Here is a 23701-nt window from a genome sequence, read left to right as displayed (position 1 = left end):
AACTAGCGTTATAGCTCAGCAAATAATAATAATAATAATAATAATAATAATAATAATAATAATAATAATAATAATAATAATAATAATAATAATATCCTATACTGTAATTCAAGGAAAAATGGGCTTATGTTTATATTACCACCTGTGAAATAAGTTTTAATGATTTTGATACCGCTGTTATTTAAACAGTTAAATTTGTTGTATAGTAACAAATTAACTTCTTGTTTAAGGGAATTACTATTGAAATCACTGCCTCTCTATCCATAATCAGTCCGGGTACTTTGGGCATGTTGAGTGTGTTATCTACTAAACTAAAAGGAACATTTTGTGGACTAGCGTTTGGAAATGCTAATTACGAGTATTTTTTTTTCTTTCTTTTTTGTGTGTGCACGGAAACTGCTCAAACCCAAGAAAGCCCTGTTAATGATATCAACAGGTTAACAAAATAGAATCTTTATGTATTATTTAAACATTTCGTATTTAATCCACGAAAAGGGGTGAATTTTATTAATTATAAATAGCATCTGTAGCATTTGAAGATTAACATTTTAAATGGAACAAACATTTAGATAGTTTGTCAATTTATTAATTACAGTAGCAGATGCATTTTGGTTTAACATTTTAAATGGAACCAACTTTAAGTTAAAGTTTATCAAAAGAGAACGCCCTATTATGGAAATTTAAAACACTGAACAAAGAAAAAACAACTAAAAAGACAATTTAATGATAGAAATATCTAAATGTATTAAATATCAAAATATGTAAAATCTTGAAAGAAAAACAAATCTTACATTCATGACTCCAACTTCTGCTCCTTTATAGTTGATGATTTCAAGTTGTTCCTTGAGTTCGACGTTGTAGGCCAGAGGCTGGAGGATGACCTGCACTGTACCAATGTGAATCTCTGTGTCCAGAGATTCTTGGAAGGGGTCCTCCTCCTATGGAGAAGAGGAGAGAAGAAGAATAATTAAATTTCTTTCTAGTGGTGGACTTATTGATGACATTGTTCAGTGGCTACTTTCTAATATTTTCCTCTCGAGATACTACTGCTAGAGAGATAGTGGATCCTTTGACTGGCCATACAGTACTACATTGGATCCTTGTCTCTGGTTACGGTTTATCTTCCCTTTGCCTACACATACACAGAATAGTGTGGTCTATTCTTTACATGTTCTCCTCTGTCCTCATACACCTGACAACACAGATTACCAAACAATTCTTCTTCACTCGAGGGTTTAACTACTGCACTGTAATTGTTCAGTGGCCACTTTCCTCTTGGCAAGGGTAGAAGAGACTCTTTAGGTAGCTGTCACCTCGTTTGTGGCAACCCAGGGTAACCATCAATACTTGCGAAATCATTTCCACTTACCTCAGGTTTGTCCCATTCGTCCTCATCCTCGTAATTGCTGTACATTTCCTTCATGATGTATAACCTGTCCAGGAACTTCTCCTTGGGCCAGACGAACTCTGTTCCGTTTTCCAGGTTCTTCATTTTGACGTGAACCTGTTTTAAAAAGGACATTTTACAACTCGAGTTTCAAACTTATTGAAAGTTCTTTTATACTTATTAAAGAAGTCTTTGATGGGTTTGTACACCCTCTGGTTTACCAGACTTAGTAGTATTACCCGAACCAGTAAGATTTTTTTTTTTTTTGCTGAACTGGTATACTTTAAACATGCACAGGTATACTTATCCAGGCAGACCTGTGTAGTATGTTATAGCACTTGCAGAGCTGATAGGAAAACTAATTGTACAGAAAATAGAATTTTGATAGATGCAGTTAAATCAAAATATTGATTAATTGGACCTTCTTTAAACCTAATTTCTTAACCTGACTCCAGTCTATCCATTCTTAATTACAGGTTCTGTAACTATTTTGAAATTTCTTATAGGTTACCCATCCAAGAACTGACCAGACCTAGTATAACTAAATTTCACAAATTTCAAGAACAGTGATGCTAGAAACAAGCTACTAATTCCATAAGTACTGACACAACTTTGGTCATCTTCCCTAATATTTGGAAGAACTTGGAATTCTCTACTTACCTCTGTTTTTCCAGTTTCCTTTCCAAGGACCTGAGGTGCCACCATCATGATTTCAAACTTGACTCTTTTGTCCAGCTCTTCTGAAATGGAATTTGCTTCCTCTACTGCTGGCATCACTTCCATGAGGTCTTCTTGAATTTTGGACATATCTGAAAATTATTGGGAAAAGGAAATGATTAGAAGTATAATTGGTGTTTTTTTTTTTAAATTATAGCTTGGATTTAAATTCTTTATACTTTCACATTATATTTAAAACTGAATATGGTTAACAAACTGATGTTTGAACATGTTGGAAAGCAAAGTGCAGGCGAGATGTGGTTTGGTCATGTAGAAAGAGCAAACGAGTGAGAAACTTTGAAAGCGGAGGAAAAGGGTCCTCAGCGTTGGTAAAAAGATTCTCTCATACGATGCGGTTTGGTCATGTAGGAAGAACGAATGAGTGAGAAACTTTGGAAGTGGAAGAAAAGGGTCCTCAGCGTAGGTAAGAAGATTTGCTCGTACAATGCGGTTTGGTCGTGTAGGAGGAACGAACGAATGAAAAACTTTAGAAGCGGAAGCGAAGGGTCCTAGGCATAGGTAATAGGATTCACCTCGTATATGGATATGGTTTGTTCATGTAGGGAGAATGAGGCAGGAGGGGGCTCCCAGGGTATGGTTGAATAAGCAGGTGTTGGAAAGAAAAGTAATTGATAATCCAGGAATCATGAGGATGAATGTTGCACAACTGATGATCTTTAGGAGTAGTGGCAATTTCCGGCAGGACATTCATATGTTATTAAGGAGTTTAAAGTTTTATTGTTGCTGTTGAATAATTATTCAAATGTTTGAGCCATTTCCGTTAGGAGAAGCAGCTGATTGATTAGGAATTGTGTGCATAGATGTATAAAGTATGATTTTATGTATGTATACATGTTATGCATATACACATATGTTAATGTTTATTTGTATGTATACTTACATTTGTGTAAGGAAGAATGGAATAGCAACATTTTTAATTTATTAAGATATTAAAATAAATACCCAAATATGCAAGACTTAAAATTCTGAAATACTTTAATGAAAGCAAGCCACCCCACCCTCCAGGTACCCCCACTGTAATTTGTATGTATACTTGCATGTATATGCAAGGAAGGATGAAATAGTAACATAGTTAATTCATTTTGAGAGATTAAATGAAAAGCCTAAATATGCAAATTGAAAAAGCAAAATTTAAAAATACCAATGAAATATACTTTCCACAAATAAGCAAGATTGAAAAAAAAGCTTCTAAATACTAATGAAATCTAGACTCTTCACCCTCCAGCTCTAGACTCCCAGCTCTAGACTCCCCTGTCTCGGTCCCCTTCCCTAAAAGAGTTCAAGTATTTTCTTATAATCCTACCAGCATCAGTAGCACCACGCATGTCAATTCCACTCTTAGCCGCGATCTCCTCTTGGGCGTATTCGAACGTGATTTCTGGGTACTTCATTTTGGTCTTCTCCTTCTCTGCCGGGTTCTGGAAGACCCAAATCTGGGTGCTTCCGAAGACCATCCTTCTCGTAGAGAGATGGAAGAAGAAGATGGAGAATTTGTACGGTACTTCGTTTGATATTATTTATGTCTTTTATAATGTTTCTAAGATGCTTTACATAATTTGATTAAATATCTGTATTTTAATCATTTTATTATAGTTTGCTGTTAAGACAAAAGCGTTACTAACAAAATATTGAAATTGGTTATGAAGAAAATTTTCAAATCTGTTTTTGACATTTTGACGGCACAAGTGCTCAAACCCCTTTATTAATGACACAAGTGCCCATCCTCTAAAAAATAAGAGAAATTAGTTCAGAAATATATATAGAATAAGTTTAATTCAATAATTGTTCAAACGAGAACAGTCCAAAAACCATGAGGTCAAAAAATGGGGGAAAACTATGAGAATTTTAAATTTTATGACCCCAAAACTTTATTGGATTTTCTCCGTTACAGCAATGCATTCTTCATTGCACAGGTCATACTTATAACCTCGTAAATAAACCGGAATTCTTATATAAATGCATTTGTCAATGCAATCTCTATTTACATAACCTTTGACCTTTCCACTGACCTGTCATTATGACACAAGGTGGTTTCTCCCTGGATGGGTGACCCGTTGACCACTACTCTGCAGTCTGTGTTCACTGGCTTCACGTGAACTTTGTTGTCCTTGCCCAGTGTCAGGACTGCGTGTTGTTCTTGAATGCTGCAATAAGATGAACAAGTTTATTATCTTTATCATTTTTCTGAATGGTGCAGTACCATATACAATGTATTTTATTATTATTATTATTATTATTATTATTATTATTATTATTATTATTATTATTATTATTACTTTCTAAGCTACTACCCTAGTTGGAAAAGCTGGATGTTATAAGCTCAGGGGTTCCAACAGAGAAATAACCCAGTGAGGAAAGGAAACAAGGAAATATAAAATATTTTAAGAACAGTAACAACATTAAAATAAAATTTTTGTATATAAACTATCAAAAAACCAAGAGGAAGTGAAATAAGATAGAATGGTGTGCCTGAGTGTGCCCTCAAGCAAGAGAACTCTAACCCAAGACAGTGGAAGACCATGGTACAGAGGCTATGGCACTACTTAAGAACAGAGAACAATGGTTTGATTTTGGAGTGCCCTTCTTGAAAAGCTGCTTACCATAGTCTCTTCTACCCTTATTTATATTGAGTTTAGGATTATGGGACCAGTTAAAGTTGTGGGTAAAGGTTATGAATTAGTCGAGATCTTCTTTTCCTTCTTGCTAAATTTATGTAGCTTTTTCATAAATTTTCCACAGTGCCAACTAAGCTAAAATTAACTTTCTGTTTTGATAATAAAAAATCTGTAGAGGGTTAATTTCTGTTAGTTCCAATTAGGTTAAAATATTTTAAGTAAAAACTCCATGGGGAAAAAAATTTAGGTTATAAACAGGTTCTTAGGTCTCGTGCCAATCTTTTGCATTAATTTCGATATACTGAATCACATTGGTTAAAATCAATAAATTCATTTGCTGAAGTCTGAATGATGGAATAAAAAAAATAATTATCTCCTCCTCCCCAACCCCCAACGTTTTAACAACCAAACATTTGGAACAGTTACAGTTTAAAGTTATAGTTTATTCAATTCTCTCTTGGTCCATAGCCCACTCCTTAAGCCCTGTCCACACGATCAAGCATGCCTGACGGGCAAACAGTGATGCCAGACCACAATAGTTAGTAAGAATAAGGGTTAATGACGTCAGAAGCTGGAAAACCACAGACAGGGATCTGGCATCATATAGTGTTGCCATATCCCTGCTTTTAGTTTTCCAGCTTCTGACGTCATCAACCCTCATTCTCACTAACTATTGTGGCCTGGTATCACTGTTTGCCCGTCGGGCATGCTTGATCGTGTGGACAGGGCTTAAGGAATGGGCTATGGACCAAGATAGATTGTGATATCTGTTGATAAACTTATTATGTGTCACCCTACGTAAATACTGACTAGCTATGCACATCTAAAACTGTTTTAACATAACGCCTTCCCCTACGCTTGATTTGAATACCTAGGACTCCTTACCTTGGTCCAACCATTGTGATGTAGGACTCCTCTCCTTTCCGGTTACCCACTGTGTTCACTCCTGGTTTTAGGATGTGAATTATCCTTCCAGAAAGCATAGGATCGACGTTCAAGTTGTAGAGATGTGGCTTTTTCTGCTTTTCTTGTTCCTTCTTGACGATCGAAGGATCCTGTGAGAGATTTAAAAGATTTACTTTTAAGGTTTAAGGTTTCTCTCTCTCTCTCTCTCTCTCTCTCTCTCTCTCTCTCTCTCTCTCTCTCTCTCTCTCTCTCTCTCTCTCTCTCTCTCTCATTTACCCTTTTTTTTCCTCTTCTCTTTTTACTTTTTTCTCTTACTCTCTCTTACTTTTTTCTTAGTCTCTCCTCCTCTCTACTTTTACTCTCTTTTCTTCTCTCTCTCATTTTACCCTTTTCTCTTCTCTCTCCTTTTACTCGCTTTTCTCTTCTCTCCTTTTACTCGCTTTTCTCTTCTCTCCTTTTTCTCTCTCTCTCTCTCTCTCTCTCTCTCTCTCTCTCTCTCTCTCTCTCTCTCTCTCTCTCTCTCTCTCTCTCTCTCTCTTTTACTTACCACGAAGTCCTTCTTCGACTGTTTCAGTTTCTCTTCGTAAGTCTTCTTCATATTAGCCATCTCCATCTCATTCTCCATCATTCGAGCCCTCATCTCCTCTTCCCATTTCTTCTTCAGTTTATCAGCATCTGGAGTGAGAAAGATGGAAACCACACAAGTTATTTATTTATGACAGTTAAATGCGTTGCTTATAGACAGAGAACCTTTTTAATGTTACGAATAAGTGAGACTGTAATTTTGCAATGCATATCAAACTACAGTTCAGGTTAAGTAGATTGCAAATAGTTTATCATATTGCAATGAATAATGCTCACTGTACTGTGTAGAACTGTTGTAATGCATAGTGCATTTATAGCACTGCATTCTTCATTGCACAGGTCATACTGAAAACCATTGACTTATAAAAAAGCGTAATTTTTTTCGGAAATTCTCCTTGAAAATAGTTCTCAACCGTATTTCAGTAAAATACAGGCGACCGTAAGTTTAACTTTTATTATCTTTTACGGGTTGGTGACCGTAATATCAGTCTTTTCGACACAACTGTTTTTAAAACTCTAAATTCCTGGAATAAATTTTTCCAGACTTATACAGTTTATAATGAAAATTTATCTTTTACGGGTTGGTGACCGTAATATCACTCTTTTCAACACAACTGTTTTTAAAACTAAATTCCTGGAATAAATTTTTCCAGACTTATACCGTTTTTAATGAAAATTTCTAAGTTTTGCACAGTTCATTATAGGATTGCAGGTTACTATAAAGTTAAGTGCAGTACTTATAAATATAAAACTATTTATGTACCTACTCAACATATACTGCTCAGATCCGTATTATATTTAATTGTAACATTTTAATTGATAGATTAACATTTATCTTTTAACTGTCGTTACAAATTACCTTAACGTAATTAACATGTTTCCTTGTTTGATTGGTTTATAATTACATGGCATTTTAAATATACTATTAAATTTATTTCATAATCACACAATGTGTAGTAATTGATTGATAACTTTACCACTACCTGGCATTGCAAATAACCCTTCTCTCTTATCCCAAATGTCATGTTGAGGAATTGGTTATCAGTATGACCTGTGCAATGTAAAATGCATTTCTGTAATTATGATATAAAGTTTCATATTGCATTTTGCATTGCAATACAGTTCTGCAGAGTAATGTGAATATTATTCATTGCTATATGAGGCACTGTATTTGCAATGTTCTTTACTACAACTGTAGTTTGACGTGCATTGCAAAATTCAGTCTTATTTATTTGCAACATTAAAAAAATATATGCATCTCTTGAGTGTTGTATCACAACCTGACATTGCAAATAGCCCTTCTCTCTTATCCCAAATGTCCTGTTAAGTAATTTATTTCACAACCTGTAGCTCTTTATTGAGTTTTATCCCTACCTGGCATTGCAATTGCCTGTTAAGAAATTTATTTCACAACCATACAACCTGTATCTCTTGATTGAGAGTTTAATCACAACCTGGCGTTACCTATAACCCATCTCCTATCCCAAATGTCCTGTTAAGAAATTGATTTCACAGCCACACAACCTGTATCTATTGATTGAGAGTTGTATCACAACCTGGCGTTGCAAATAACTCTTCTCGCTTACCCAAATGCCCTGTTAAGAAATTGGTTTTCACAACCACACAACCTGTATCTCTTGATTGAGAGTTTAATCACAACCTGGCGTTGCAAATAACCCTTCTCTCTGATCCTAAATGCCCTGTTAAGAAATTGGTTTTCACAACCACACAACCTGTATCTATTGACTGAGAGTTGTATCACAACCTGGCATTACAAATACCCCTTCTCCCTTATCCCAAATGTCCTAAGAAATTGATTTCACAACCACATAACCTGTATCTATTGATTGTGAGTTTAATCACAACCTGGCGTTATAATGCCCTGTTAAGAAATTGATTTCACAACCACACGACCTGTATCTATTGATTGAGAGTTATATCACAACCTGGGGTTACAAAACCCCCTTCTGTCTTACCCCTGTCATCAATTCCATCCCCATCAACATCGACCAAGCTGGTGTCTATCTTTCCTCCCGTCATCATCTTCTTCAGTTTCTCGTTTTCCTCCTTCAGTTCCCTCAACAGCTTCTCCGTCGGGTCTTCGTTCACGGTCGCTTTGGTCTTGATCTGTTTAGCTCTGTCAGCTAAAGAAAAAAAAAATAGTAATTTATAAAAACAACAAATTAACTAATGAAATAAACCCGCAATTTATGAAAAATTATATTTTCAGCTTTCGAAGGGATTATCTCCCTAATTAAAAAAGTTACAAATTTTTAAAATAACGTACAAAAATGTGCTTTTTAATATTTGTAAAAGTTTTAGTTTTCAACTAATGAAATAACCTGCAATTTATGAAAAATTGAAATATATTTTCAGCTTTCGAAGGTACCATCTCCCTTCATCTTCAAAAAAGTTACAAATTTTTAAAAAGACTTAAAAAAATGTTCTTTTAGAATTTGTAACTTTCATTTATCATACATACACGGAAAATTGTGTAATTTAATCTAATAATTAACATATAGGGACCACCTTCCTTCATCTTCAAAAAAGTTACAAATTTTTAAAAAGGCTTACATGGAGGTTCTTTTAAAAATTTGTAACTTTCATTTATCATAAACGGAAAATGGTGTAATTTAATGTAATGATTAACATATATTTTTTTATTGATCGTAATTCAAGACCTGTTTAGCTCGATCTGCTAAAGAGCAAAAGATTAATATTAATGGTTATAAAACACCAATAATAATTTAATTTTCTGGGGTTTTTTATTGATTATAACTTAGACCCAATTAAGGGTTTTATTTCGTTTATAACAGGTTAAGGAAAAATACTATGGAAGTTTATTTTCTCTTTTAAAACGAATGAAGTATTGTGTGTATTTATCTACTGGCATTAATGTAAGATTTGCTCTTATGTAAAATTCTTGTGGTGGTGCTTTAAACTGACAGATACATTGCTGTCCTGTTTTGTGTTAAATTAATCTTTTGATGTTCTGTTTTGTTAAAACGGAATTATTGATGTTCTGTTTTAAAATTAAAACAGAATCATTGATGTTCTGTTTTAAGTTAAAACAGAATCATTGATGTTCTGTTTTAACTTAAAACAGAATCGTTGATATTCTGTTTTTAAGATAAAACAGAATCATTGATGATCTGTTTTAACTTAAAATAGAATCATTGGTGTTCTGTTTTAACTTAAAACAGAATCATTGATGTTCTGTTTTGAAGTTTAAACCGAATAATTGCAGCTCTGTTTCAAGATTAAACAGAATCATTGAAGTTCTGCTTCAACAGAATCATTGAAGTTCTGGCTGAGCAGTAAATAGAATAATTGACGTTCTGTTTTAATTCTAAACAGAATCCTTGCTGTACTGTTTTAACAGTAAGCAGAATCATTGTTGTTCTGTTTTAACTGTAAACCGAATCATATGTCCGTTTTATATTTTAAATGAATCCTATAGTTATTTTCTTAGTTTATAAAGAAGCACTACTGTTCTTTTATTAACCAAATCATAGTAGCTCTGTTAAGCATAAGCTGAATGGGCGTAGCTCCGTTAAACATAAAACTGAATCAATACTTCCAAAAGGAAATCAATACAATGGTCCTCACCGTATCTAAGAGTAGACAAGGTCTCGTCATAATTGATATCAGCTGGAGAAATGGCTGCTATCATTATGGTCTTGCTGTTTCCTCCTAGGGCGTTCATCAGGAGTTTGGTCAGAGCAGAGTCTCTGTATGGAACTCGAGCCTGAAGGATTATTTAGGATGTTAGATTTGGAAAGTTTTATTTGGAGGGGTTCAATTTACAATTAAGCTTTTTCCTTAGACCAGAATTCATTGAAGTTGATGACTCCTTCAACAATATTATGAGAGGTTAACTTATTCCTAGTGCTTATCCTATCTCTGATACTTCTGCAAAGGATAAGGATATTTTTTACATATGAAATATATTTGGATTTACTGTAATATATATTTGCAATTTACAGTGATACTCATTTTGCAGTTTACTGTGATAACTTATTTTGCAGTTTACTGTGATAAATTTTTTTTTGCAATTTACAGAAACTTTCTTGCAATTTACTGTAATATTTATTTTTTTGCAGTTTACTGTAATACTTTTTTTTGCAGTTTACTGTAATAAACTTTTTTTGCAATTCACAGTAAAACTTTCTTGCAATTTACTGTAATATTTAGTTTTTTGCAGTTCACTGTAATACTTTTTTTGCAGTTTTCTGTAATAACCTTTTTTTTGCAATTCACAGTAAAACATTCTTGCAATTTACTGTAATATTTATATTTTTGCAGTTCACTGTAATACTTTTTTTGCAGTTTACTGTAATTTTGCAATTCACAGAAACTTTCTTGCAATTTACTGTAATATTTATACTTTTGCAGTTTACTGTAATACGTTTTTTCCAAAGTATTAAAAATCACTAGAGTAACCTTAGGTTTAATCTTTGTATTTGTTTTTGTTTTTTTTAAATCTTCTTATCCTGAACCAAGAAAATTTGAAATTGGGATTCACAAACTGAATTAGTTTTTGTACCACTTACCCGTCTGTTGTATCCTTTAACTATTGGCTCGTTTGACTGAAAAGACCCAGTTTGATAAAATTGTGCTTTTAGATTTATAGAAATTAAGTGTTGGAGAGAATGATGTTAAAATATAAAGAGAATGCGCCTGGTAAAGGTATAAATCATGCTTAAAACTAGTGGTCACTGGAAGAAATCAATAGAATTGTGCGGAAATTTTATAGACATGCTTTTGATTCGATTTTGTTCATAAATTTTGTTTAATATCGCTTGCTTAATTTGTGAGAAGAGAATTCAAGTTTAACAAGTTATTACTATCACATGCCTCAATAATTTAATAAATCAATGAAAGTTTTTATTCAACACTATTGACATGCAACTTCATTAATTATTGGATGCTTTATAGTTGCATTTTGAGTATATCATGCATATGTGATATGAATTGAAATATTAGTTATCCAGAAACATCTATTGAAAACATGCAACGTTCCTTATTTCTTTTGGTAAAGGATGAAGTTTAACATTTCGTGCAACATTTCATTTAACTAATGTCTGTACCTGTTTGCCGTTTGATTGCTCTGCTAGAGCATGGATGCAGTTGCCTAGGCAAGACAGGGACTGATTGATGCCAGCTCCTTCCTTCAGACGAGCTCCAGTGGCACCTGTGCTCTCTACTCGCTCGCTGGAGAAAGAAAACGGAGCTGTGTGATTGGTGGGGGACTTTGATAGATGTTAGTTACACGTAAGTTTGTAAGTTCCGTTTTAATAATCTTTTAAGTTGAAAATATAGGAGTTTATTAATCTTTCATCACTTCTACTTATGGATCTACATTATAATGTTCTTTTTCAATATACTTTTAGTCCATTCCCATGAAAGTCTTTGAAAATGAAAGACAACTCAACCCATAGCCAGATTTCATAGAGCTGAGGCTTACCTTCCAGCCAAATCCACCAGGTTCACAATAGCAGACTTTGCAGTCTCCTGCCCTGCCTCATTTTTGAACTTCTGTGTGAAATTTATCCCGACGATGGTGTGAGCGCGAGACGAGGTCGCGTTCATGTTGGTCGAGGCGATGGTGCGGTTGACCGTTCCCTCGTTCATTTTCTGTTGGATCTCCTCGTAGCTGGACACTAGGGCCATCTTCAGACCCTCGGCTGCAAATTTTTAAGAGCAAATTTATAAGTATTAGTTTTATAGATGTACTATGTAAAGGATAAAATGGTAGGTAATTGCACCAAAATAATCCCTTCTGTCAATAAAACCATCAAAATTAGCCTGGACCCATAACCCCCTAGTTATCTGTAGGCCTTGGGGCTTTTGGTAAGCATAGATCAAGTACCATAACCCTCAATATTTAAGACTTTGTTCTATGACCTTTTAATTGGCAGAAATTTAAGCCCCATACCCCTAAATTTTGAGACCATGCTTATCAACATTAACCTATGCCAAGTTATAACTATATTCTTATTCCAAAACATCCATAGGGATATGTCCCCAGTTCTGGTTTCCTCTGAAAGAAACTAACCGTAGAATCCAGAAAGAAACTAACCGTAGAATCCTCTCTTGTTGTGCTGTCGGATCTTGAGACCTTTTTTCTTCCCGGAAGGATCAAGAAGATCGCGGACCACCTCGTTGTAGATCTCCAGCATGCTAAACCGCACCTCGAACTCTGCCTGGCCTTTCTTCTCCGCTATTCCTTTGAAGAGCTCTTCGCACAGCAGAGGGACGATGCCTGTAGATTGAGGAGGTCGGTAACAGATGGCTACATCTATACTTTTATCTTCAACCCGGTCTCTCTTGGGCCAGAGTATGATCTATGGCTACTCAAACCTTGACTCAAGTGAACTGAATATTTCTAACCCCTGGTCATGGTTTTTATAAATCAAATCTTTAAAAGTAGCCACTCAAACCTTGACTCTTAATAAGGTAAGCTTAAATATTTCTTAGCCCTGTTCATGGTTTTTATAAATCAAATCTTTAAAATAGCTACTCAAACTTTCTTGATAAGGTAAGCTGAATATTTCTAAACCCTGGTCATGGTTTTTATAAATCAAATCTTTAAAAGTAGCCACTCAAACCTTGACTCTTAAATAAGGTAAGCTGAATATTTCTAAGCCCTGGTCATGGTTTTTATAAATCAAATCTTTAAAATAGCTACTCAAACCTTGACTCTTAAGGTCAGCTGAATATTTCTAAGCCCTGGTCATGGTTTTTATAAATCAAATCTTTAAAGTAGCCACTCAAACCTTGACTCTTAATAAAGTGAACTGAATATCTCTAAGCCCTGTTCATGGTTTTTATAAATCAAATCTTGAACGTAGCCACTCAAACCTTGACTCTTAATAAGGTAAGCTTGAATATTTCTTAGCCCTGTTCATGGTTTTTATAAATCAAATCTTTAAAATAGCTACTCAAACCTTGACTCTTAAATAAGGTCAGCTGAATATTTCTAAGCCCTGGTCATGGTTTTTATAAATCAAATCTTTAATGTAGCTACTCAATCCTTGACTCTTAATGAGGTCAGCTTGAATATTTCTAAGCCCTGTTTTTTATAAATCAATTGGTTAAGTACATAATTTAACTTTAATACTTTTCAAGGTCTCATAATACTCATGGATATAAATTCTTACCTTTATTTGCTCCATAGCCAATAACAGACCAGGATTTGCCTGACCCTGTTTGGCCATAGGCAAAGAGTGAAGTGTTGTATCCATCCCAGGCATTTTTCAAGACCCCGGCTCCAAGGTCATTGTAAACTTGTTGCTGGAAAATGAAAGTTTGAAGTTAAGTTCTTAATTTGTATTAATAACTAATATCGAAAAATGGTATTAGTGTAAGTAACTGATTGCTCTTTTCCATATCTAGGTAAAGTTAAAAGCTACATGAGAATAATTAGTTATTTGCATAAGAAAACAAAGTGTCTCTAAATTTTTTTTTTTTTAAACAAAATTTATTCTATGAAATTTAACAAATTTTACCAAAGGAATCAAAATATAACTTTTGAAAAGTTATTTTAATATTCCTCCCTTATATTTTTTCTATTAGTAAAATCTTATCTTTTATAGTTTTGACATATTTTCTGGGATTTTTTTATGTTTATCTAAATTACCTTTGATTGACAATTTGAAAAAGCTTGAATTAAAGAAAATTTTGTTTGGCAATCTGTAATGTATTATATATTTTATTTCTTATATATCGCATTACAGAATATATATGGTCAAGTATACTATATGAATCTTCCAATGCAACAATTATCAATAGTTATGATCTAATTAAATATTTATAACCCAATATGAATGTATATTCATAGCCATTATATTTGCAGTGTTAAGAGTAATGTTCTACAGTTGTGGACTCTGTATATAATCTATAAACTCTGGATTAACTATTGATGCAAACTTTCATGTCTAATCCATTATCTGAAAAGTAAAGTACAAGGCTTTTAGCATGTGAGCACAGTAAGTCATTTAGACTGTCTAGAATCAAAGGTTCTTTATATCTTTTGAGATCTTTACTGATGTTAGTTTATTTTTATGCTGGAATTTTTTTTAAGCTCGTGAGATATTTTGGGTTTTTTTATTTTTTTTTTTTAAATTCAATGTAAATTCCATGTTAAATGTAGTACTTTTTTTCTATATTACCAAGGGTAAAGTTTTTGTGTTATTTATTTGTATAAGTAGAACTGTTTATTCTATTGCTATGTATAACTTTAGAATTTTTCAGAATGAATTCCTTGAAAAAATCTAGTTTAAAGTCATCTTCATCAGAGTTCGTTGCCTCCACAGATGATATAAGACTTGATTGCCTTGAGTGGAAATAGAAGGAAGATAAGAAGTACCAGATATATGAAGTTATGATTTATTTCTATTAATATCTAAGTTTTGCAGATGTGGAGTCAAGAACAACATGGCAAACTACTTATCGAGAGCACTATCCAATATAATACATGGGGTGGAGTAATGACTTAAACCTTGCATAGCTCGGAAATCAGCCTTGAGAGGAGTAATGACTTATCCTTACATATCTCGGAAGTCAACCTTGAGAGGAGTAATGACTTATCCTAGCATAGCTCGGAAATCAGCCTTGAGAGGAGTAATGACTTATCCTTACATATCTCGGAAGTCAACCTTGAGAGGAGTAATGACTTATCCTTGCATAGCTCGGAAGTCAGCCTTGAGAGGAGTAATGACTTATCCTTACATATCTCGGAAGTCAACCTTGAGAGGAGTAATGACTTATCCTTGCATAGCTCGGAAGTCAGCCTTGAGAGGAGTAATGACTTATCCTTACATATCTCGGAAGTCAACCTTGAGAGGAGTAATGACTTATCCTTGCATAGCTCGGAAATCAGCCTTGAGAGGAGTAATGACTTATCCTTACATATCTCGGAAGTCAACCTTGAGAGGAGTAATGACTTATCCTTGCATAGCTCGGAAATCAGCCTTGAGAGGAGTAATGACTTATCCTTACATATCTCGGAAGTCAACCTTGAGAGGAGTAATGACTTATCCTTGCATAGCTCGGAAATCAGCCTTGAGAGGAGTAATGACTTATCCTTACATATCTCGGAAGTCAACCTTGAGAGGAGTAATGACTTATCCTTGCATAGCTCGGAAATCAGCCTTGAGAGGAGTAATGACTTATCCTTACATATCTCAGAAGTCAACCTTGAGAGGAGTAATGACCTATCCTTGCATAGCTCGGAAATCTACCTTAAGATCAGTGTATTTTAAATAAAACAAGATTGAGAACCTAGAGTTGAAGAGAATAGAGTTAATGAATAAACTATAATAAGACTTTCGATAGTGTGAGGAGAAGTCTGGTTTGTAACGAAGCCTTGTCAAGGTATAGTAAGAATACAGTGTCAGGGTAATGACACCTTTAGATAGTACGGTTTATGAATATTCTTAAAATAACTTAATCTTTAACACATATGATAAATTTAAAGCGTTTATTAAGGTCTGTTGTTTATTTGTAGTTTATTTTTGTTTTTGTTTGGTGTGTTGGCAAATATCCATTCATGGATTTATAAATATTTAATATTTTTTTTCTTCAATTATTTATATCTATATCAGAAAAATGATTTCAGATAATGTAATATATCTGGTAGTTTTCTATCAAAACTCAAACCCAGTGGCTTACATTATTGTGGACTTTTAAGCTTGCAGCCGGTGGTAAAAATTAGTGGAAATATATAACTAGAATATATTATTCAGCTATAAAAGATTGCTTCTTAGACATTAAGGTTTTATTGTTCATTGAGGTATAGGATTTTGGTATAACTGCAGTAGGAAACCTTGAAAAACCCTGTAGGTTTTCCTTTGAAATTTATTACAGTAGTTTTGTTTTGTCCCCACTTCTAAGCCTTCTACTATGCCTGTTCCCACTTCTAAGCCTTCTACTATGCCTGTTCCCACTTCTAACCCTTCTACCAAGTCTGTCCCCACCTCTAACCCTTCTAGCAAGTCTGTCCCCACCTCTAACCCTTCTAGCAAGTCTGTCCCCACCTCTAACCCTTCTAGCAAGTCTGTCCCCACCTCTAACCCTTCTACCAAGTCTGTCCCCACCTCTAACCCTTCTACCAAGTCTGTCCCCACCTCTAACCCTTCTAGCAAGTCTGTCCCCACCTCTAACCCTTCTACCAAGTCTGTCCCCACCTCTAACCCTTCTACCAAGTCTGTCCCCACCTCTAACCCTTCTACCAAGTCTGTCCCCACCTCTAACCCTTCTACCAAGTCTGTCCCCACCTCTAACCCTTCTAGCAAGTCTGTCCCCACCTCTAACCCTTCTAGCAAGTCTGTCCCCACCTCTAACCCTTCTAGCAAGTCTGTCCCCACCTCTAACCCTTCTAGCAAGTCTGTCCCCACCTCTAACCCTTCTAGCAAGTCTGTCCCCACCTCTAACCCTTCTAGCAAGTCTGTCCCCACCTCTAACCCTTCTACCAAGTCTGTCCCCACCTCTAACCCTTCTACCAAGTCTGTCCCCACCTCTAACCCTTCTACCAAGTCTGTCCCCACCTCTAACCCTTCTACCAAGTCTGTCCCCACCTCTAACCCTTCTACCAAGTCTGTCCCCACCTCTAACCCTTCTACCAAGTCTGTCCCCACCTCTAACCCTTCTACCAAGTCTGTCCCCACCTCTAACCCTTCTACCAAGTCTGTCCCCACCTCTAACCCTTCTACCAAGTCTGTCCCCACCTCTAACCCTTCTACCAAGTCTGTCCCCACCTCTAACCCTTCTACCAAGTCTGTCCCCACCTCTAACCCTTCTACCAAGTCTGTCCCCACCTCTAACCCTTCTACCAAGTCTGTCCCCACCTCTAACCCTTCTACCAAGTCTGTCCCCACCTCTAACCCTTCTACCAAGTCTGTCCCCACCTCTAACCCTTCTACCAAGTCTGTCCCCACCTCTAACCCTTCTACCAAGTCTGTCCCCACCTCTAACCCTTCTACCAAGTCTGTCCCCACCTCTAACCCTTCTACCAAGTCTGTCCCCACCTCTAACCCTTCTACCAAGTCTGTCCCCACCTCTAACCCTTCTACCAAGTCTGTCCCCACCTCTAACCCTTCTACCAAGTCTGTCACTACTCCCATCTTGCTGCTTAACCTCTATTACACGCCATACTGGGACCGCAACATTATACCCCTATGTTTCACCCAAGCGCAAAATGACCTCGCAGGCCCCTGCGCCAGCCGTATTTCCTAAATTCCATGTACCCATCCATCCAGTGGATATTGAAATTCCAGATGAAAATCCTGAAAATAACAAAAATAATAATTGGCTAGCAAATACCAATGCCGACTGTACCTGATCAGCGAAGTTGGAGCTAGGCGAATCCTTGGCGAAGTATCCGTTGGACTCCTCCTTGCTCCCGTCAAAACTCCAGTAGGAGTAGTCATATGTGAAGCTCTTGACGTCATTTGCGTCATCTGGATTGGTGACAGTAGTGATCTTTCCTTTCATTTGAATGATGTTCTTCGCTTTACGGGTCAGCTCGCGTTTGTTGTGAGGGTTGGTTAAGGAACTTGATTTTCGTAATTTGTAGATATTTTTTTCAAGTTTGAATTTTCCTAGTTTTTTATAGTTTGATATTGAATTTATTGATATTTTTGTTGAAGGAATGCATCGATTTTGTTGGTAAATTAGAATTAATACAAGGTAATGAGTTAATTTTATCTTTAGAGGGTGTTGGGTTGATCTGATCGACAATGGGGTATTGCTTTTTGGTGCATGTACTAAGCCTTATGTTTTTCATTGAACATACCGGGTATGTCACTTGAGAAATAAAGATTTCTGTTATTGAATTTGATAGTAACATTTTGTTTTTACAAAGAATGGAATTAATTTAAATTTTGATAATTACTTTTTGGGGTATTTTAGTGAAAATATTTTTTTTTAAAATTATATGGAATGATATTCATCTGTCTTTTAGTAAAGCGTTATCTCAAATTCTGCTGTGGTTTAAATTACATGCTATCAATTCAATCTTCAATAATATTGGTTTTATATGAAGCATTGCAACTTTTGTTCTAGGGAGACATTATTTGCAAGTATAAAGACCTATAATCAATCCAGTTTCATATTGCATAATTCTAGTCACGTGATCATAAACTCCTAATAAGGTTTTCATAGTCTTGTCATAATCATGATTTCACTCTCGCTTATCTTAATCTCACAATCCAAGTCATAATTTTACAATCCTAATCATGTCTCACTATCTAATCATAATCTCACAATCTAAAACATGATCTCATAATCTCACAATCTCAATCATACTCACAATCATAATCTCACGATCCCAGTCATACTCACAATCCCATAATCATAGTCACACAATCTTAATCTCATAATTATGTTTTTATATTCTTATAATCATAAGTGTGACGTAAGTAGCCCAAAGAGCTATTTTATTAGTTAAATTTAAACTCATTTTGAGATAAACACTTAATTTCGTGTATATATGGTTGATAGTGTTTGGTATCTCTCTCTCTCTCTCTCTCTCTCTCTCTCTCTCTCTCTCTCTCTCTCTCTCTCTCTCTCTCTCTCTCTCTCTCTCTCTCTCTCTCTCTCTCTAGAAATACGTACTTGTATAATTCATATCATAATCTACAGTATAATTGCCGAAGTTTAATATTTTTCATTTCTCAATACTTTGTTATTTTACTTAAAGTTCACGCAAAACTTCCCAACATTTTGATTGCCTAATTTCAACTGTTTACTGCACTCCATACTTTGTTTTTTCCTTAAAATCCACGCAAAACTTCGTAACATTTTGATTGCCTAAATTTAATACTTTACTGCACTCCATACTTATTTTTTTTTCTTTACTTAATATTCACGATAAAAAACTAACATTTTAAATGGTTAAGATTGGACAATATCTACTTAAATTTTTCTTTAAAACAAAGTTTTTAACTTAACAAAACAATTCATACAGTCTACAATAGTCTGCCATCAACTGTATTACCTCCATACGAATTGTATCGTAGTCTATTGCTTGCGTTCTTAACTTACGATCAATAAACACTTATGACGCTATTAATTATTAAAATGTACTGCGATCTATCGTTCATTTTTGACACAAACGAATTGGAGGCTACTATGATGTTGGATATTCGCTCAGTAATATTCCCTAAGGACAGCTTGAACGTATTACTTTAAGCACGCTGTCCATAGATACCAAGGTCGTTTGTTTACATAAATTTTCTTTAGGTTCGTGGATTTAGTTTTTTGTTATAGAAGGATATAGTTTTAACAATTAGCTTTAATCTAGATTGATGCTTTAATCTGCTATATTAAACATATCCAATTTTTCTTTCTTTTTTTTAGTTTCGTTTCCATAGATACCAAGGTCGTTTGTTTACATACATTTCCTTTAGATTTTCGTTATATAGAAGGATATAGTCTTAGCAATTACGTGTCAACTACATTATTTTAATATGCTATATTAAACATATCCAATTTCTCTTTTGACTTTCATATTGAACTCATTTTCGAAGATTTACTCTACGAAGAATGATAGTTTATAGTGCTTCGTTAATTGTGCATTTTGGCCAGTTAGCCACAAATTGCTGTGTACTAATATTTTCTTTTAAATATTAAGTATAAATATGATAAGCAGAGTAGCCAAATTTATGCTGATTCACTTGTATATTTTAGTAATTAAACAATTTTAACATTATAAACATTACCGAACTTACGAAAAACTAGTTCTAATCTATTTACATTTTCATAAATATATTACCCATATTGATAAACTATTTAACATTTTAAATATGAAAGAATAACAAGAAAAAAAGCTGTATCGATCGAACGAAACATTCATAAAGTCAACGAAAACTACCGAAATAATATTCGCACCTTCCACGCTCAATGTTTACATCGGATACCCTGACAACAGGCACAACTTATAGAACGGCTCTCCACTCTTTTCTCTAGGTCACATAAACTAAAGGGTGTCAGGGTTGACAGGACGCTCTTGCGCGACAGGACGCTCTTGCGCGCTTCCAGCGCAGGTGTAAGATTGGCCAATATTGCGATTCAAGTATTTTTTTCTGTAATCTATCTTGATGGCTTATTATTTTCAAAGATTTTAGTATATTTACAAATCTTACAAAGCATATTTTCGATATTTTGGTCAAGCTCTTTTGTTAAAGTAATCAAAGGCTATTTTTAAACAGTTTACTTAAACAAGTATATGCTAAATTACCAACGTTTAATACATGCATGCAATAATATGTATTGAATTATATTTTAGATAGTTGTATACTGTATTACAACTTTGTTTTGCAAAAAAAACTGCCTTGGTATTTTTTTTCTTTTTTTTTTATTTTCTTAGTTTGATTTACAATTACAGTGGCTTGCAGGTTAGTTTTTGTTGGATAATTTGGGATTTTGAATTAGCCAGGATCAAATTTCAATGAAAGGTGATGGTTCTCTGTAATATCATCTTGAAAGTTCCATTTTGAATCTAGTTTTCAAAATTTATTACATTCTTATTTTTGTCCATCGTTGAAATACATTAAATTGGCTGACTACAGCAATCTAAAATGCTATACAACTTCCATTTATCATTCTAAAACCACTCTTCCTTTATTATGATATTTGTCCTTTTAAATACATCTTATTTACCAAGTATTCCCTTTGTCATTCTAAAACCATTCTTCCATTTACTTACTATTTCAACTTCTGTCCCTTCCCTCTGTCATTCTAAAACCACTCTTCCTTTTACCTGATATTTCAACTTCTGTCCCTTCCCTTTGTCATTCTAAAACCACTTCCTTTTATCTGATATTTCAACTTCTGTCCTTTCCCTTTGTCATTCTAAAACCACTTCCTTTTATCTGATATTTCAACTTCTGTCCTTTCCCTTTGTCATTCTAAAACCACTTCCTTTTATCTGATATTTCAACTTCTGTCCTTTCCCTTTGTCATTCTAAAACCACTTCCTTTTACCTGATATTTCAACTTCTGTCCCTTCCCTTTGTCATTCTAAAACCACTCTTCCTTTCATCTGATATTTCAATTTCTGTCCCTTCCCTTTGTTATTCTAAAACCACTCTTCCTTTACATACTATTTCCCCTTCGGTCCCTTCCCTTAGTCATTCTAAAACCCCTCTTCCTTTACATACTATTTCCCCTTCTGTCCCCTCCCTCTGTCATTCTAAAATCACTCTTCCATTTACCTACTATTTCAACTTCTGTCCCTTCCCTTAGTCATTCTAAAACCACTCTTCCTTTACATACTATTTCCCCTTCTGTCCCCTCCCTCTGTCATTCTAAAACCACTCTTCCTTTACCTACTATTTCAACTTCTGTCCCTTCCCTTTTTCATTCTAAAACCACTCTTCCTTTACCTACTGTTTCCACTTTTATCCAATTAACCCTGTAGTCTTTATCACATCTTCCCCTTGGCTTCTTCAGCGGCGTTTGCATGACTATCAAGCCAACATCAGGAGATTAAGTGTTCCGTTTACTCGAGTGATACTCTATAGTGGTGTTCTGATAGGTACATTGATTTTACTAACATGGAAGGAAAGGCTCTTTGATGTGATTTTATCGCGATGATTTAAGAGAATTTTTGAAGGTTTTACTTTGAAATAGTAACTTTTATGTAAGTTTTTATTTTTCCTTCGTTGCTATTTTCATTTTTTCAGTTTTTTGTTTTTCTAGTTTGTAAGTTTCCATCTGAATTTAAGGTATAGTTACTTTTCATCTTTTATTTTCTTTATCTGGAATTCCTCTTTTTTATATATTTTTCAGTTCATTCTTTTTATAAATTCTCTTTTTTTCTTTCAAGTTTCTTTTCAGATTGATCCATACATAGACTATGACACTATAGTTCTCTGTATTCCTTCCTACATACACTATTTTACGTATACACATTTATGTATGCTAATCAATACATTAAGAAAAGTATATCACCCATTTTCATATATTAAAAATACCTGTGCATTCATTATCACACACACACACGCACACATAAACGTGATCCAAAGAAAAATACATTTCGATCATGACATGATTAAGAACACATTTGTATAAAAACATTTGGCACTATTAATTCAACATTATTTTGTGTCAAAATTATCTCTCTCTCTCTCTCTCTCCTCTCCTCTCTCTCTCTCCTCTCTCTCTCTCTCTCTCTCACACACACACACACACACACACACACACATACACACACACACACACACACACACACACACACACACACACACACACACACACCACCTATATAAAACCAATAATTCAACATTATCTTGTGTCCAAAACTCTCTCTCTCTCTCTCTCTCTCTCTCTCTCTCTCTCTCCTCTCTCTCTCTCTCTCTCTCTCTCTCTCTCTCTCTCGATATACAGTAAACTACCAATTCAACATTATCTTCATGTCAAAATTCATTCTCTCTCTCTCTCTCTTCTCTCCTCTCTCTCTCTCTCTCTCTCTCTCTCTCTCTCTCTCCGCTTGAAAACTTACACTGATATATAAAAGGATATGAATGGTCGAACCCTGACGGCCACTTGACATTCTCCTCTTCCGCCATGTTGGATTTTCTTAGTTCGTCTCCGCTATAAAAAGTTCTTTTTAAAGTATTTTCTTGATTATTTTCGCTTTTATCTTAAAAACTATCTTCGTTCGTAGTTATTCACTTGTCTTTCGCCGCCTCCGTTTAGGCACCACATGGGAACCCTGGGCTAGAGTCACCATGAAACTCAAACTCGCGCGAAGCCTCTCGAAGTTTGTTGTGTCTATGATGCTCTGAAAGAAAATGTAAACAATATGAGTTACACATACCTGTGATAACACACAGTGTTAACCAGGCTATAATACAGTTTAAGAACCACATAATGGGATGATATAATACACAAAATTATATAATAGGCCAAGCATTGCTTATATACTCGTAATATCTCAATTACAGTACTTCTAAAAGTAATTTTTTCCCAATCTACGGAAAGAAAAATTCAAGATTATTGTTGGTATTTTTTCATGAATATAAATATTTTTCCTGTATGAAATACTCTTTCATCAATCACACTATTATAATAGTTGATATTCAAACTAATTATTAATATAAAACTGTTCCTTTTCTTACAAATGAGTATCATCCACTGGAACAAGTGAAAATCTTATATACTCGCAAGAAAAGTCTACCGTGAAAATTTTATCTTCAAGTTTTCCACTGTAAGAATTATTCATTGTCATATGTCAAATAATTCTAGGTAATTTGTGGAAGCCAGTCGTGCCTGTATGAATTATAGGTTATTTTAATTCCCTCATAGTTATTTTCAATCTTATTGCGTATTTGCCAAAGGTATTACCCTCAACAATTGATTTAAACCTTTGACGTCTCGGGGATGTTTGCTTAAAAGGCCTATATTAGAATATATATATATATATATATAAATATATATATATATATATATATATATATATATA

The 23701-nt window shown here is 34.6% G+C and overlaps 1 protein-coding gene across 1 annotated transcript in view; it reads right to left on the bottom strand.

Annotated features, from left to right (window-relative positions):
- LOC137635922 (kinesin-like protein KIF28P) overlaps window positions 1–22805 on the bottom strand; it is a gene marked incomplete at its 3' end in the record, with an annotated part of 29840 nt that extends 7035 nt beyond the window's left edge. Inside the window, 15 exon segments of the mRNA XM_068368363.1 lie at window positions 792–938; window positions 1370–1504; window positions 2048–2196; window positions 3429–3580; window positions 4135–4269; window positions 5626–5795; window positions 6194–6321; window positions 8208–8375; window positions 9841–9979; window positions 11322–11445; window positions 11699–11918; window positions 12314–12496; window positions 13395–13527; window positions 17572–18005; window positions 22739–22805. Of these exon segments, the coding sequence (XP_068224464.1) occupies window positions 792–938; window positions 1370–1504; window positions 2048–2196; window positions 3429–3580; window positions 4135–4269; window positions 5626–5795; window positions 6194–6321; window positions 8208–8375; window positions 9841–9979; window positions 11322–11445; window positions 11699–11918; window positions 12314–12496; window positions 13395–13527; window positions 17572–18005; window positions 22739–22805 (2484 nt within the window).
- Between the last annotated feature and the right edge of the window lie 896 nt (window positions 22806–23701).

The sequence above is a fragment of the Palaemon carinicauda genome, unplaced genomic scaffold (assembly GCF_036898095.1).
Source record: "Palaemon carinicauda isolate YSFRI2023 unplaced genomic scaffold, ASM3689809v2 scaffold1992, whole genome shotgun sequence".
Lineage (NCBI taxonomy): Eukaryota > Metazoa > Arthropoda > Malacostraca > Decapoda > Palaemonidae > Palaemon > Palaemon carinicauda.
Note: the sequence above shows the minus strand (reverse complement) of the source record. Positions and strands in the feature narration are given on the sequence as shown.